Genomic DNA, 16,766 nt, shown 5'->3' with positions numbered 1-16,766 from the left:
CTCCCTTAAAGGGCCCCTCCCAGACACAGTTGCACTAAACAACACAAGATACACAGAGCTGACAACTGGTTGCAGACCCTGTGCCTGCAGCATAGATCCCCAGCTGCCGCAGAAGCAGCCAGAAGCCCTGGGCTAAGGGCTGCTGCCCACGGTGACCATAGAGCCCCGCAGGGGCTGGAGAGAGAGCATCTCTCAACCCCCCAGCTGATGGCCGCCATGGAGGACCCAGCAATTTCGACGTTGTGGGATGCGGATCGTCTACACGGTCCCTACTTCGACGTTGAACGTCGAAGTAGGGCGCTATTCCTATCTCCTCATGAGGTTAGCGACTTCGACGTCTCGCCGCCTAACGTCGAAGTTAACTTCGAAATAGCGCCTGATGCGTGTAGACGCGACGGGCGCTATTTCGAAGTTGGTGCCGCTACTTCGAAGTAGTGTGCACGTGTAGATGCAGCTTCTGAAAATAACCCTGATGAGGGATGGGGCCCCTGTTCACATACGCTTAGTTCATGAGGAGTGAAGACAAAATGGTCTCTGTCAGGTCAAATTTATAGACTCCCATGTGTGCGCAGGGGGTGGGGGTGGAAACCCTCTCTTCTTCACGTAGGCAATGGCTGAGCACCTGACCGCCTGCTGTGGCACTCTGCCATTGGCTTCATCCTGGATGGCAAGTCCCAAATTCCTCAGCTGTGTATTTGACATCTGAGTCTTTGTCCACCATGCTGTCTGGGAGGAGACCACACCTCCCGTTGTGATTCCTTAGCTCTAAAGTGTTTCTAATACAGATATGGAGCTAATGTTTCTACCTTCACATACAAGCGTAGCACAGATACCCAAGTAGCATAAACAGATTCAGGGCATCACCAGCTTTCATTAGTCACCTCATCTGGCCCACTTGGCCCAAGATTTGGTGCAAACATAATACAGTGGTCACAGAAATGGCTTCCTACTTCTTGTAAAAAGCCAGTGACATCACAGATGTATATTACAAGTTCCTGTCCAGAACTCTCTTCCAGCCCAACCTCCGCTTGCAAGCAGAGCTGCGACCGGGCCTCTCGTTTATAACTCTCCTGCAGCCCTCTGTCCTGATCCTGTCCCGTAGCCCATTTGGGAGTGAAGCCAAAGGCACCCTGATGAACCTGCATGAACACTGCACAGTGCAGTGACAGTGTTTGAGGCCAACCATTTGCCTCTCTTGTGCTTTATTTAGTGGGATTGCAAAGAGGTTTTTCTCTGAGCCTTTTTGGGCCCCATCATCTTGTACTTCCATCGGATGTTGCAAACGGTTGTGGTTACCGTATGAATCCAAGACATTGTAGGAACTGCTGCACTTACTGATACTGAAGGATTCTCAAAATTCCATTTCCCAACCAGAGAGAGTTGTTTGGAAACCTCCTTGTGCAATTTAACACAAGCTCTTGGAGATGGGTAAGTAGCATCCAGGGGAGCTGAATGGAAATACCAGAAGGAGCATCGCCTAAGACAAAGACAATTTCTTCCAAAAAGAAATAGACAGAGGAATTTTGGGTCTTGTATCGCAGCATCTTCATATGTTTTCAGATTTGGATCCACTTCTCCATTGATGGTTAAGACAGGTTGGTCCAGCTGACCAAAAGCAGTTCCACTGTGGAGTTTTCAGGAGAGAGCAGGCCTAGTACCAAAACTGTTCTGTAACTTGGCTTTTGTTAATGGATTTGGGTGGAGGTGAATCCCTGTCATAAGAGATTGGAAAAATTATCAGCATTTCCTGCGTAATGTGTTTCCCACTGCAAAGCTAATTCTTCCATCAGAAAGACAATAAACTAGCAAATATTACATATGTGCTGAATGATGGACGTGCTTGACCAAGTTTGGGGAGACAGGGAGCTGAAAGCTAGTAGAGGAGGTAATTCATAGAACAGTGCAAGTGCTGAGAGATGCTGAGTGCCCAGGTGACATGCCACAGCATGGAAAACGTTCTCGTTCCCCCCTGGATGGCTCCCTGGAGCTCAGTGACAAATGGTAGCTCTGAGTTACGTCAAAGGAAGTTACTAATCGAGCTGAACGAATAGGTGACCTGAAAACTTCTGCCCATCTGTCTACCCTGCACGGTACCTGTGGGCATCTTCAGTATGTCTGCGAGCTGGAACTGACCTCTGTGCTTATTGTGCTGGTCAAGGAGACAGGGTGCAATCGCCAGGGGTTTGAGGATTTGGGTGTCTGAAAGCCTTTGATACAAAAGTCCTCTGACTACAGGTCATTCGTTGCTCAAGCATCCGCAGCCTAAGGGTGATTGAAACTAGTTACTAGGGAGGCTGTGTTGGTTACAGAGAGCGGATCTCACTATTGCAAAACCTCCAGCCCAATCCTTCCACTGAACAGCAAGTACGGCTTGTAAATAGTTTTGTAACAAGTGTGAGGAACCGAGCTCCCTCGCCTCCTTTCATGCCGTGTCTCAGAAGTAGACTACAGCTTACGTAGCTCTTGGCTACCACTCCAGCAACTCCCCACAAAGCCATTGGGAACTCTTGGCCTGTCTGAAAGTCAGGCTGTTTTGTTAGGTGTTTCAGTAAGGACTTAGGAGTCTAACTTCAAAGGCCCTCATTTTTTAAAATCTTCTCTCGAGGTTTTGAGACTGATGGGTCGGTCTGTTTTCTACACTGTGGGATTTATATGGATTGTAACCTCTTTGGGATGAGCACTGTGTTTCTGTTCCTTATCCGGACATCTTGAGGACTGTGGGGTTCAGGTCCAGGTCCAGGTCCATGACTGGGCTTCTAGGAGCAGTGGTAATACTCATGGAAAGGGTATTTTCTGTCTCTACTCCACCACATCAGTTGCAGGTTTGGGGAGTTCTTGTGGGTGTGGACGCATGTAAGATGCCTCTTACGGTTATAATTACCACAAGTGCCCTGTGCACAGAGTATCATCTCTGCTCTTGGGATATGGAATGCAAGAGTTTCCACTTGGAAAAATTTGAGAGATGGGAACATCATGGAAGTTTTTGGCCCTTGGTAGCTCAAAGCTTAGCTGAGGGTCAGAGATGCCGGAACTCAGACAAAGTAGCACCAAGCTCAGGACCAGCTTTAAAAGTAAAAGCGATTTTAGAACTATCTTGCTGAGTAGCAGAAGTCAGTACGCTAGTAACCATATTGTAGGGTTATTAACCAAAGATACATATTGTGTTTCATCCTTAACTAACCCTTTAGCAAAGTAGGAGGCAGGTGTACCCAGCTCTTGGGAAGTAAGAGTTTCCACATCAGCTATATATACTGTGTTTGGCACTTTCCTTAGAAAGCAGGAGGCCATCTTGGAGGCAACAGCAAGATGCTTATGATCCAAAATTACCTCAGGCTTTCCAATTAAGTCAACACCTGCAAGGCCTGGACATGCTGAGGGCAGCCAGAGAAGCTCCTCCTGCCACACCAGGGCTTACGTTGGGGTGGTTGGAAGACATCACTCAGAGGGTTTGGTTTTTAAAGTCCAAAGGGACCGTGATGATCACTGAGTCTGACCTTCTCCATAACACAGGCTAGAGAATTTCATCGTTATTGTTGCATCCAGGCAGCAAAGTTTCTGTTTGACCTGTTTGAAACATACCATTCGGTAGGAGACGTCCCGTCACGATCTAATGATTTCAGGTGATTCAGAATCCACCCCGCTCCCCGTGGCAGCTTGTTCTGTGTTTGTTAAAAGTGGGCACCAGATCGATAGTCTCCTCAAGGTACAGCCCCTGTCCTGAGGGTCTGACTTTCCAAAGTCAGTGTGCCCCACATGGACGCCGAGGCTCACCTACATAGATGCAGTTGCCATGTGAAAGTCTAAACCTGGTCAGTCCTGTGGGGAGGGCCTGTATCTCCCCTCGTGTCTTGTGTCCTCAGCCCTGCCATGTGGGTGCTCTGCAATAACTCTTTGCTTGCAAGTCTGCAAAGCTTTGCCTTTGGCTGTGAAAATGTCATGTTTTTCCCAGTCTCAGCTGCGCAGATTTATTTGAAACCGATGTGCCGTAAGATTCCCCAGCAAAAATTGCTGTGAATTCCTCGAGCAGAATGGCAAAAAGCCAGCAGGGACCCAGGAGGAGAGACGGTTCCTTTCGGAGGAGAGTAATGGCAATCACTCGCCAGCCAATTTAACACAATTGGCCGTCGCTGTTCAGGAGAGGTGCAGGCTGGAATTGCAAAAGGTGGCGCAGGTCAAGTTTAAAGTGCCTGACTGCTTTATAGCCTGGCTTGTTTGAGTGCTGCTAACTGGCGTTTCCTAGGCGTTGAAAGAAATAGCGCAACAAAGTTAAGATTTTAAACAGATTGTCATTTCTGGCAACTAAACGAAGGGGAAAACGCCTCCGGGATGCTCAAGTGAGAGAACACGATAGCCATGTAGGGTAAGTGACTGAGTCATTACAGGCGCTGCTTGAGCTTTGGCCCAAGGGAGTCTCTTGTGACTCACCGCTGTGCTGAATGTGGCTGTGTTGTACTGATTTTTCAATAGCAAACGCAAAGCATAAATGTTGCGTTCTCGCGTGCCAGAGTGTGACTTGGGCCTGGGCGGAGGCGCAGTCGTCTGCGAGCGATCGCTCGTGTCCACGCCAAACTGGGTGTACGCAGGCGCGTGCCCAGTTGCTGGAAGCTTTTTCCCCTCACTGGTAGCCATCATGTCAGAGTGCTGCCCCCCGGAGTGGCACCGATGTGGTGATCAACATATACACTGCCTACCCCGCCCCCCTCTCAGTTCCCTCTCACCGTGCTGTCGGTCGCTGGAGTTCGCTCTCTCTCTTCTGGTTCCTCGCTGGTAGCCTGTGTAGATAGCATAATTAGTGGTAAATAGTTCTAGTTAAGTATAGTAGTTAGTGGTTGGTTTTTAATTGGTGGGGCAGGTTCCCTGTCCCTCTCGGTGCCTTGGTGCTGGGGGATGCCTGCTCCCCCAGGCTTCAAAACCTGTAAGAACTGGGGCAAGCAGATGCCCAAGTCTGAGCCGCACGCGAACTGCCTCGCCTGTCTTGGGGAAGGCCGTCAGGGCCACCGCTGAGCGGTCTGCTGTTCCTTTAAGCCCAGGACTCTAAAAGACAGGGCTCAAAGACTAAACGTGCTCCTCGTGGATGTCCCCCCCCCCCCCACAAAGGGCCGAGTACAGCCTCCTTGGTGCAAAGCACCCCGGGGCGCTTTGCACAGGCATTGGCGTGGAAGGAGGCTCAGGGCTGTGAGGAGGGCACCGTGTGGGTGAGGAGGCAAGAGAACCAGTCCCGGGTGCTGAAGAAAAAGAAGCAGCGGCATGGTGGGGGGCAGCTCCCCTACAGCAGCACGGCATCGAGAGGACTCGATTGCACCAGTGCCAAAATGCTCAAAGAACACCAGTTATAGACCAGGTAGCCGTCTTTTTCCGTGAGATTCGCACACTGGCTGTAGCGTGAGGCATAACCAGGGTGTGGGGCTGATGACGTTGTGAGCATTTCTGTTCTAGTGGAAGTCCTCTCTGGTGGCAATGAAGTTGAGCTCATCGCTAAAGCGAGCATGTTTGGCGGGGTTCAGACTTTGGATGGTCTCTGCCTATTAGTCAGGTGTCTTGTTCATATTATATGTACGTCTAGCCTTTTGACAAGTAACAAAACAATCTTGCAAGCCCTGTAAGGTCAACCTTTCCTTGCCAATATAGCTTGTCGTTGAGAAGGTGTGTCCTCTCGCTTCAGTGTGTCAGAAAACCAAAATGCAAGCAGAGCTGACAATTTCCCGAGACAAACCAGCTGAGGACAGCAAATACAGGCTTAACCCCTGGAAAAGTAATTGTCTTGGTGTCTAGCAAGCGTGGAATGAACCTTTTCACACCTTAGGCACATCTGCTCAAAATGGAGGACTAGTGAGCACATCCAAGCGTGACCGATTGCTGCAGGGCTACATAGGCCCAGGCTGGTAGTCTCCCACTCTGTGTGCTTCTGCTGGCTTAGTGCTGCAAGCCTGCAATTTTGCATTATGGTTCTTTTCATGCAATTTAATATTTCTGACTTTTTGTATAATATTGGAAACAGAAATGAGTCATGCCGTGTAACTTCCTGTAGCAAAACCCCATCCAGACTGTACACAGACATTCAAATGCTCAGTATTCTCGTTACACGTATTCATAATGTGCCCACTGCAGTTCTGTTTTATTGGTACAACCCTGGATTAATCTGTGAATCTGCTGCCTTATGTAGCCACCATTTCAGTATTTAGTGAGAACTACGTGTACTGGGGTGTGTGTTAATGAAACAGTATTTAAAATAGAAAATGCCTTTAGCAAGGGCTAACCAAATTTTCCCATGGTGGTGAAAACCCCCTCTATTGAATCCAGTGCTGTCCCTGAATGCAAGGTGTGCTGTTTATAGATTACATTGTAAGAACTTCTGAGTAAGAACCCAGGTCCTCTTGTGCATTTGCAAAGCATATCACACACTGGCACTATATTAAAAAATGACTGCCCTCTAAACCCAATCTGGGTAGAGCTCTCCATGTGTCACTCTTCCAGTGCTGCGCTGCTGAGGGGGAAGAGGGAAAAAATGAGCCACTGGTTTAAGCAGCCGTCTCTGCTGAACTCCGTGAGGCCAGCAGGGAATTTGTCCCGTAGTTCTGAGACTGATGCAGTGTGTGGTAAAGGGGATTGATGGTGATTTCCAGGTATGGGGCATATTTCAGTCCACACAGTGTCTCTTTAAGGGAAGATCTGTAAAGTCAAAAGGTGGAATTTCAGCCCATATCTGGCGTGTCTGGACAACACTAAGAATCTGGGGCTCTGTAAAGAGACATTCTCGCTTGAACTGCCAGCTGACAATACCCATCTGTGTAAAGCCCACCTTCTACATTTACAGACCCCTACAGCATTTCAAACAGAGGTGCAGACCCCTTTGGAAATCTTAACTACAGTCTCTGGAACCCTGGCCTCTGGGGACCAGCAGTTGAAACCCAGTGGTGAGAAGCAGTCTGTCCCCATTCCCACATGAGTGTACTTATCACAAAGTAAATGCCATTATTGCTGTATCTGATTTCGCAACCCAGCAGAGCACTGGTATGAATAGGGAGGAGTTTTAAAGAAGTGACTGGCTTATTAAAAGAAACTTATATGTCTTCCTCCTCCTCTTGTATTTTTATTTGTTGCTGCAGTAACCCCTATTAGAATGCGGGGCCAGTTGTGCTAAAGAACTGTGAAAATGCACCTGAAGATACTTTGCCTGCCCTACTTAGCAAATGAGCGAGATATTAAATAGAGAGGACTACAATCAGTTCCTTAGAAAACATGTTTATGCATAAATTAGTTTGCAGTTTTTCAAAGCTCTATAAATGAAGCTCCAACAATTTCCATCTGTGCCTCAAGCCGCATTAGTAGGCTGAGTCCTTGTGCACTTCACACACAAGTGGATTTGGAAAGATCTGGAGGATTGGGGTCTCTCTTCAGGGAGACGGCTCCACACGTGAGGAGCCAAGCGTAAGGAGAACAGTGTGTTTGAGAGAAGCTGGCAGATGTAGAAAAGGTGAGCACACAAACTGGGGAAGGTGAGTTGCGACCGGGTGCGTGGGCAAGACGCTTGCACCTGATGTGGTGAACTAGAGGTAGCCAGCGCAGGGTTCAGCGATCGAGGTGAGGTGGTCTTGGCAGCTGTCTTGGAGCTAAACCTGTGCTGAGATGGAGAGGAGGGATTGCAGGGATCACAGTAGGAAGTCTTCGGAGTTCTGGGTGCCTAGGCGGAGGCAAAGGGTGACTTTAACACAAGCACGGAGCCGTAAGGAACGAGAGCTGGACGTGACTTGGTTATATCGGGCTAAAGTCGAGCGCGAATTATCACCGTGGAGTCTATATTGACCAGAACGGGGCTCTTCCCTGATCACGCACCCTGAGGTGACAAGCTACACATTGTATTGTGTTAACCAAGTTCCAGCTACCTGTCCTAAAGCAGCGACTCCAATGCTTGCTGCGGTTGTTGCTCAGCAAGCGGGCATAAGAGGGACCACATGTGTCTAGTTAAATGCTGTTTTAGTTTACCACATGTCTCCAATTTAATGCTACTTTCTGTGAGAACATGTACAAAGGGGGAAATGAACCAGCAAGGCAAGCTGGATTGACTACTAACTGCAGATTGATTGTGAAGTTTATTGGTTGTTTCCTTGATTGCGCTAAATCAGCACCTGATGTATGAAACTGGAAACAATTTGAGGAAAGTTCTAATTAACACCAGGATGGAATGGAGAATTTTATAGGGGTTCAGCACAGAAACGGTCTCTTCCCCCCTTTGGTTAGTACCAGTACAAAGGAGAGAGCCCACTGCCAAGGCACCATTTGTGTGGCATTGTAAAATATATTTTACGATGCGTCCCCTCATGAGAAGGAGTGAGGAGATGAAGTTGCTTTGAACCCAGCAGCTTGCAGAGCTGGAAATAAAGTTGTGCTCATGCCACAATCTTTAAATATTTTATATTTTCCCCCACTTCTTCAGGTGTCAGTTGTCTCTTCCACAGTCTCTTCCACCCATTCCCTGTGGCAACTGTAGAAGTAGTAAAATTAGGGCAGTTACAGAGAAACATTTTAAGTATGTGCTAAACTGCTTTGCCTAATAGGGATGGACTTTATGTACATGCTTAAAGGTAAGCAGGTTTGTAAGTGCTCTGCCAAACTGGGGCCTGAGTTTCTTAAATGTGAGTTGCATGGCTGCTGGGTTATGCAGCCTGTTCTGGCTCTTTCTTCTCCCTCCCATTTCTCCCATTTACTAAACTCCGCCACAAGGTCTGATCTCTCTATTTAATGCTGTAGTTGGGTTCCCCCCACTGCCTTCTCGCTGTTTGTGCACCTCTGATGTTGGTTTTGCCTGCACATTTGATCACTTGGTGTTTTTTGGTGTATTATTCGTTAACCAATAGGCACAGGCCTTGTGCCTTATGAGACAATGGCTAGAGGACAATCCCTGGCTCAAAGAGCATATTGTCTAAATGACGCACTGGAAAAGATGGGTCATTCTGGAATGCCTCTAGAAAGGAGTAACATTCAGCTTCCTGGAGGTCTGATTTTCAGCCACCTTCAGCTGTGTTGAAGACCACTTCATACATACTGAGATCATTCCTATGTCTTCTGGATGTTTGAGCTCTTTTATCAATAGTTCCCCAAAAGAGATTACTTTTGGCTAACATTGTTTTATGTAAAGCTGTATTATATATGTTGCCACTTTTTTAACATGGATGCAGATGTTTCCCTGATAGCACAAGGAACTCTTGCCAGTTTTCAAAACATTTGGTTCAAATAATAATTACATCAGAGGTCAAACTTAAAGCATTGTTCCATTCTGAAGACTGAGTACGTGAAATGGCCATTTCCAACGCAGCTGATCTGCTCTTTGTGTCTCATCAGAGTTGAGTGGTTTTATAGACACTAATAGGCTTCTGCTCTTCTAACCATTTAACTTTTCTAAGTAACTTTTAACTTGTTCTTTTCCTATTTTAACTTCTGAACCTACTTCATTTTCACCACCATTCACCACAGTAGGCATCCAACCTCCTTGTTGAAAACTGAGACGAAAAAAGTCACTAAGTGTCTCTGTCGCTTCCAGATTTTTTTTTCCCCTCTTCATTGAGTTACAGTTCAACCCAGTCTTTGGACTTCCTGTTTTTTCTGGAATACTTTCTTGTTACCCTTTATGTCTCTAGCGAGTTGGAGCTTGTTGTGTGCCTTCACCTCTCTAATTTTGCCCCTGTGCATTTGTACTGAGTGTAGTGTTAGTGTGAGGGAAGGTAAGAATCTGGCTTGATTGTCAGGTCCCAGGCTTCCTTGGCTAGACAGGCATTTAGAACTGACTCCTCAAATGGGTTCACTTTTCAAGGGGGTTACTGTGGTGCCTGAAATAGGGCACCCCACAATACCACAAAGTCCATTTTGGAAGAGAACTGCACTCAGAACAAACCCAAAGAGCATCCTCCAAATATCACTGCATCTGCTGGGAAGGGCCCCAGCTAATGAATTTAAGGAATAATTGTTCTGTGGATTTAAGTCAGAGTTGGAATTTAAGGAATAATTGTTCTGTTTTTAGCCTTTGAAATAAGGAACAGATAGTTTCTACTGTGATCACAGGAGGCAGGGCCCTTGTGAAATAAGACTCGTACGTGAATGACTCTTGAGACAGGTTGTCATGCACTGTGGTTCCTGCAATGGAAAAGGTTGTAACAGAACTGTCATGTATTACAACTGGACTTCTAGCTAAATGGAGGGTCAGGGATGAACTTACTCCAAGGTCAACCAGAGATAATTAAACTGTAGTGTCAGAGGGGAGAAACCACTTCCCAGTTTCCCTTGCCCAAACACCTGTATCTTAGACCAGCGGCGGTTGCACACCAGTTCTTCTGGGTCAGTTGTCTGCAGGATCCCGTGAACTGTGACTGGAAAATGTGAATGCAGGCAAGTACATGTGGTGTAGAGTGCAATATTTGGTGGTGGGGCAGGAGGCGTGCAAAGCAATCATGCCAGGGTAATGAACGCAGTATATATCCCTGGCTAGAAAGTTCCTCAGCAAATTCACCTTTCACATTTCTTAAGAACTTAGGGGGTTGGTAGGAGGTTTCTTTTACCCTGTGGGGAGAGCTGGAGATCCAAGCCTCTATTTCAAGCAGGCTGGTTTCTTTGAAAAGTATCTCTGAAATTTCAGCACGTTCAGTTGTCATCTCCTGTAGCTGCTGAGTGCGTAAACGGAGGAGCTGCATTATCCCAACTCATTATTAACGTGTGAAAAAGTCTTTGTGGGAAAGTGACATTTCGGGATTCTCTAGGTTCCTGACAATGGGCTTGAGAGGTCTCTGTTTTTCCACGATAGTGTCTTACCACTTTGATTGTGTGTCATAGCCACCACGCCTCTGCTGAGAGCGGAAGTGGGCCTCCTGTGGGAGGCAGTGGTTGCTGCTAGAGCACTGAGAGTTACTCCTCATTTCTTGCTTTTCATCTGCCCTTGTTAAAGCCTCTCGTGGTGGCTGCCGTCTTTTCTGTCCAAGCGGGATTGTCTCTGCCTCCTTAGAGGTGCACGAGTGCTGCCCTGTATCCAGCTGGCAAGCAAGAACATATGGCGCATAGTGCGATAATTAGATAGGGTGCCCTCTGCATTCTGCCTGGCTATCTGAGCCAGGGACTGACTCACCACAAGGAGGTGGCGGTAGGACTTGCCATCCAGAGCCTTCCCTCCATGAGGGGTCCCTGACAACTTAATGTCCAGCCTAGTGGGGGTGTGAAGGAGGGCTCAGACCTTGGCAGGGATTGCCCCACGTGGTAGGGGTCACACCCTTCTCCACCTCCCTGATTAGCCAATTCACCATCAGCCCTCAGGTACTAAAACCATCCAGGCTCAGCAGCTGATCCAGAGAGGCCATAAGAGAGTGAGTCTGACCCGCATGCCACACTCCCTCCCTCTTGGAGCTCGTACATCTCTGTTCTGTAGCCTGCTCGGCCTCACCTCCTCCAGGAAGCAGGAGATTCCACTTCAGGGCAGTGCAGAGCATGGGGTTGCCAGCACTGGGCCCCAGACGCAGCAGCGTCTTTGCTTTTCTCCATATCCAGAGCCCATCCGTGAGAAGTCCTTCCTGCGCTGTGCCACACGCTGCCTGTCGGAGGTGAGCTCCTTCTGCTGTACCACTGGCTTGAGCGAGCGGCCATGGCTGTGTTCCATCTCCATCTCTGGTGATCTGCCGTAAGGCCAACCCGGGATATCCATACCTCTCTAAGCTGGTAAATCTCAGGTCAGCCCTCCCCTGGAGGTCTTGGCCTCTGTGATTTAAGTGTCTCTTCTGGGAACGTTCATCACTTTAATCACAAGGGCCTAAATAATTAGTGGGTAGCGTGTAATTATGGGTTGTGTGTTGGGTTCCTGTAGCTCGTTCCTTGTGTGCTGAGCACTGCGTATTTTGATCCCCCGCTCCCCAATAGTTTGTTTGATCTCAGATTTACATGTTCAAAGGTTAAGCACCGCAGTGCCTGGGTGATCTTACCACTTGAGGGGGTAGATGCTTTGCTTTGCCTAAGTAGCACGTTGCAACTGCAGTTGACAGATTCGATTTAAGCGTGTGATTTACAGACTGATAGCTTGCCCTGCAAGCAGTCCCAGGGCTGTGTAAATCAGTCGGTCTCTGGGACTAATATTTCCTTATTTATAACGTTGACAAGAGAGGGAATTCTTTCCCAATTCTTTTAGTTTCTTTCAAAAGCAGTCAACCCCCCGTCCTCTGGGTTACAGCGGGGAGACTTTACCACAAGCTGGGGGCGGGGGAGGGAGAGAAGTTTGCCAAGTCCAGGGACTGCTGTGCAATAAAAGCTCCGTATTGTGTGTGTGGACATTGGCTCGGCCCACACAAGAGGTGGCCTGCGTTTTTGGCTTGCCTCTCTCCCCACCCCCCCGCCCCCCTCGCAATCTGTGACCTTTTAGAAAAATAAATAGAAGATAAAGAAGGGCCTGGAATGTGGCAGAATGTGTGTACGTTTTGCTCTCTGTTGTTTTTTGTGGGGATGAGTTGTTTACAATGAGGGGAGTGGGGGGAGGAGGTGGGAGGTAGTCTGTGGCCTTACTGAAATTAGGGGCATTGCAGAGTGCTCTTGTTAGGTGGTCTGCAATTTAAAGACCTAAATCCTTGTAATTCCCCCTCTTCCCACCCCCCTCCCTTTGTGGCCCATTACTCTTCTTCCTCGTGTTCCCTCCCTTTTTTAAAACACAAAGTCAGTCTCTCTGCTTGTCAGAGAGACACACTCCCTCTTGCACTCACACATTGTGCCTGTGTAGCCAACGAACGCGACACGTACAGCTGTTACCGCTGCAGGACCAGGCCTGTAAAACCCTCACTGCAGAATGCAGACAGCCCCGGCGTATTGGTATTTATTTTCAGCAAAATCCCCAGCTGCCAGGCTTTCAGCTGCGCCACTGCACTTAAAACAAATTCTAATTGAAATTTCAGCTGTAAATCAAATGACCCAAATTAGTTGTTCTTGTGGGTTTGAGTGTCGTTCCCGAATTTTCAGGTCAGAAGAGATCCATTTTCACAGTGCTGAAAAGCTGAAAAATATACTACGTTTTAGGAAGAAAAATATGGTTCCCATTAAGAATGCAGTAAATCAGCTGTGTACACCACATGCAATAATGTTCAGCAAGCTCAATGCTATCAGAGCCCCTCCCCATATAAAATTGTACTGACTGTTTGAAAGAGCCAGAAAGTGCAGTTGTTAAAGAGAACACAATAGACTGGCCCAAGACATTGGCACTGCCAGGGAATAAAAGTTTGTACCGTGCTCTTTGCATTAAAAAAAAAAAAATGCAGATAAAATAATCGCACAGCATATGCTGTTTGGCAGCTGCAGAACAGACTTCTTCAAAAGGCATTTACAGATGGCTTCAGAATGGCTGTGCTACATCTGTCAGCAATTGCAAGGAACACCCACAAAATGTGTTTATATCTGTTGCAGTTTTGCTCCACCCGTACAATAAAAACTGGATCCGCTGCTATTTGACGTGATGGGGAGGAGGGTGGTGGGCGCCTGCGTGTGCTTTTTATAAGCTTTGGAGGTGGTGATTTGTTTTCTCCCCTCCTGCCACACTGGCAGAGGAGCAGGGCAGACATCCCCTGGTTTGCTAGCACCTGGCATACATCAGCAAGCTCCCTTGGGTTCCCAGGCCTCAGTCCTGTCTACCAAGTACACCCCCAGTTTGCAGGAGAATTTGCCTATCATTGATCCCAGTGTGAACCATTTCCTGGTTGTAACCCAGCTTCTCGGCCCTAAAGATCTTCTCTGGGCTCAGCTCCACTGTTCTCCTGTCTGAGCTTTATCTGCACCAGCATTCCACGAAAATCCCTTCTCCACACACGCAGGCACTAGCAGGTGGCGAGAATGGTTTATAAACCTCTGGCAGGATCCTGAGAAGTGCTAAGCACCTGCAGTTCCTTTTGCAGTCTGTAAGGGTGCTGGGAACGCCCAGGATTGGGGCCCATGGGCACCTGGGGGGAGAGACTCTAGGACTGGCCCATGCAGTGCTTGCACGCTAATAAGGCTCAGGAAGCATGGGGGCTGCTTTGGGTAGGCTGTGCGAGTGAGGGGGTATCTCTGTCCTTGCTAGGAAATCTCACAGCAGCACCCTGCAGTCTGTGCCAAACCCGATCCATTCTTTAATCCAACCTCTCCCCAGAAACGCTATTTCTCGGCTAATAGTCTCTTCCAGAACACGATGGTCTCCAGACTGCTGGGCGGTACTGGAGCTGCAGGAAAGGCAGCAGCTGAGATCCTGCTGCAATAACAGAAAGCAAAGATAGGCTGGTACCTTTTTCCCCTTGACATCTTCATAGAAGCCTTATAAGGCATCTTAAGCTGGACAGCTCCTGAGTGAATCTCTGTAGCCCTTTCCCGTGAGGGAGAAGGAACCAGCTTCACACAGAGCACCTGTTTATGGCGTCCTGTTCTTTTACTTCCTGGGTCTTAGCTGACAGCTGCTGCTGACGGAAAGTAGGGCTGCAGGCTTCCTGCAGCTCTGAGAGCGCGCAGGGTTCCGCCCCGGCTCATACATCAGCAAGGGAACCGTTGTCTGCGCTGGATGGCAGAATCTGCGTCACAGAGGAGCAGGAGAGTTTGTAGGGTTGGCAGGTGGTGGTGGGGTCAGGTCTTAACTCAGGTCACCCCAGCCGCATGGTTCCTCACCAAACACAGGGTCCAGGCCCAGAGCTCTGTCCCACTATTCAGTCTCTCCTGGGACCACTCAGCTAAATGTAAAACTCATTTTCAGTGTAATGGTTGTTCCCTAACGTCTGCCTGCGCCCATTCGTCCGTCGGGGCAACAAAGCGTGAGGGTCAGAGAACACGTGTAATGGAGGGAAAACCCAGGCGAGAAGGGCAGAACCAAAGCTCAGCCTCCTCCAGAATCATGCGCAAGTCTCATCAGCGCGCATGGAACAGGCTGTTACTGCCCTTGCTTGAATCTCTAATTACGTTTCGTCTCTGATTTTTGGCTTTTTACTTCCAGGTGCATCCTCCAGAACTGCCTCATCTGTCATAATGCCGTGATAGAGAAAGGAGCTGACCTCAGGGACTGTTTGATTGGCAGCACCCAACGTCTGGAACCTAAATGTAAGCGGGGAGCTGTACTGATAACTGGCACAGAGTTAATTAAAGGCACTGGGAACTTCCTGAGCTCTCTGCCCTGGGTTTTACCCTTGTTTCCACCTGGATGCAGCAGTTGAGCAAACGAGCAGGTTCGTGTTAGGTTGGAAGGGTTTTGACCAAGTGATGTCTTCTTGAATGAAGTGGAGTAAAGGGTCTGGTGCTCCCACTGAAGTCATGGTAAATTTCCCATTGGCATCACAGTGGTCAGGGCTGGACCCCGAAACAGTCTCATCCAGAGACCACAATCAGCCTGCAGGTTGCAGTTGGCACAGGGAGTCGTTATTTCAGCTCATAATGCCTGTCAAAGTGCGGGGGCGTGAAGGCAACCACCAGGCGGGACAGTGTAGCCCATTGCCTCCCTCGCCTCACGTACCAGCACACATCTCTCTCGATCCACTGATACGCCGGTAGGAATTGGGACGGAGCGTGGCATGGGTTACAGCTGGCTCGGTTACAGCTAGCAAGGCAGCTGCGATCAGCTCCGTTTGGTGCAGACAGAGCGCACCCCCTGGGCCCTGGAGAAGTGGGAGAGTCGGCACCTCCACATTAGCACTAGCGTCTTGGCCACTGCCCGCATGGAACTGTTTCCCTGCCTTCCTAGGCAGCAAAGGGCAAGTTGTCTGCATGAGCCTATCACAAGCAAGGGCTTTGGGGCGGACTCGGGGGCTTGAGGGGCTGGCAGGTTTCCACTCCAGGGTGTGGGGAGAGGACAGGAGTGAGTGTCTGGACAGCTCGGCGTACGGTCGTTCCATCTGACCTGCGTTCCGTTGCTGGCTTTTACGTGCCGCGTGCTCCTTTCGTTCCGACCGGCCCTAGTGCCTCGGCTGTGCGTGTGGGCTGCGTGTCGTGAGCCCGACCGCAGACTTGTCTGTGCTGCTGTTGGGAATGAAAGCGTGAGTCTGTTGCTCCTGGACTGGAGGTATCAAAGTGGTGGCTGTGATGCGCAGGTGGGGCCGGCGTTCTCACAACCGGCCAAGGTGCGGTCGCTTGGCGCTGCGTGCCTCTTCGCTATCCCTCCCTGCGGCTTGGTCAGCACGCCTCAGTTTGAAGGCACAGGACTACCTGCCAGCCTCATCTCTCCCAAGGCTGGCCAGTGCCGCTCCGTCCTGCTGCTCCGCCGGAGCCCGCCTTTGAGCACAGCTGGCTGAGCTGTCACTTTTTATTAGTCTCTTCCATGAGCTGGCACATGGTCCCTTAGTGGTGGCCTGAGGCTGCCTGCTAGGCAGGAGATGCACACACGGGTCCCCAAAGCTCTCCTGAGCCCCTGCTGTGCTGATGTCTGAATGCGTCAGCGACATTTGGTTTCCCTGGAGAAACCTGCCCAACAGTTGGCTGTCCTGCTGGATCCGTGATGGCAGCATGTTAACGCAGGGGTGGGTGGCCAGCAGGCTGCATGTGGCCTGGGGGATGTTTTGCTTACTGCTGAGCACGTTCCGGGTGGCCACGTCGTTCTCTCCCAGTGCTATTACTGCAGTGACGCACGTGAGGTGAGCTGCGTGCTGACTGCACTCCCCACTGGCTGGAGAGCCAGCCGGGGCCAAAGCTGGCCACGTGACTCCTGGAGGAAGTGGGTGCAGCCAGGCCCAATTCAACAGAGAGTGAGTCCCACATCTGGGAGAAGTTAGCCGTGAAACAGGCTTCAGCAGGAAATTGGCAGCACTTCC

General features: G+C 49.3%; 1 protein-coding gene across 2 annotated transcripts in view; it reads left to right on the top strand.

Moving 5' to 3' along the window:
• EIF2B3 (eukaryotic translation initiation factor 2B subunit gamma) overlaps positions 1-16,766 on the top strand; it is a 133,472-nt gene that overhangs the window by 103,951 nt on the left and 12,755 nt on the right. The window contains exons 11-12 of one of the 2 annotated variants that reach the window (XR_012646633.1): positions 11,527-11,694; positions 14,963-15,066. Coding sequence is in view for 1 of the 2 variants with exons in the window: in XM_075003285.1 (XP_074859386.1) it covers positions 14,963-15,066 (104 nt within the window). In the remaining variant the exon portion in view is untranslated. Of the gene's footprint in view, positions 1-11,526; positions 11,695-14,962; positions 15,067-16,766 lie in introns of those variants that run through there. The other variant, XM_075003285.1, reaches the window with a different exon arrangement.

Source organism: Carettochelys insculpta, chromosome 9, assembly GCF_033958435.1.
Source record: "Carettochelys insculpta isolate YL-2023 chromosome 9, ASM3395843v1, whole genome shotgun sequence".
Classification (NCBI taxonomy): Eukaryota; Metazoa; Chordata; order Testudines; family Carettochelyidae; genus Carettochelys; species Carettochelys insculpta.
The sequence above is the reverse complement of the archived record's forward strand: the minus strand, read 5'-3'. Positions and strand labels throughout refer to the sequence as shown.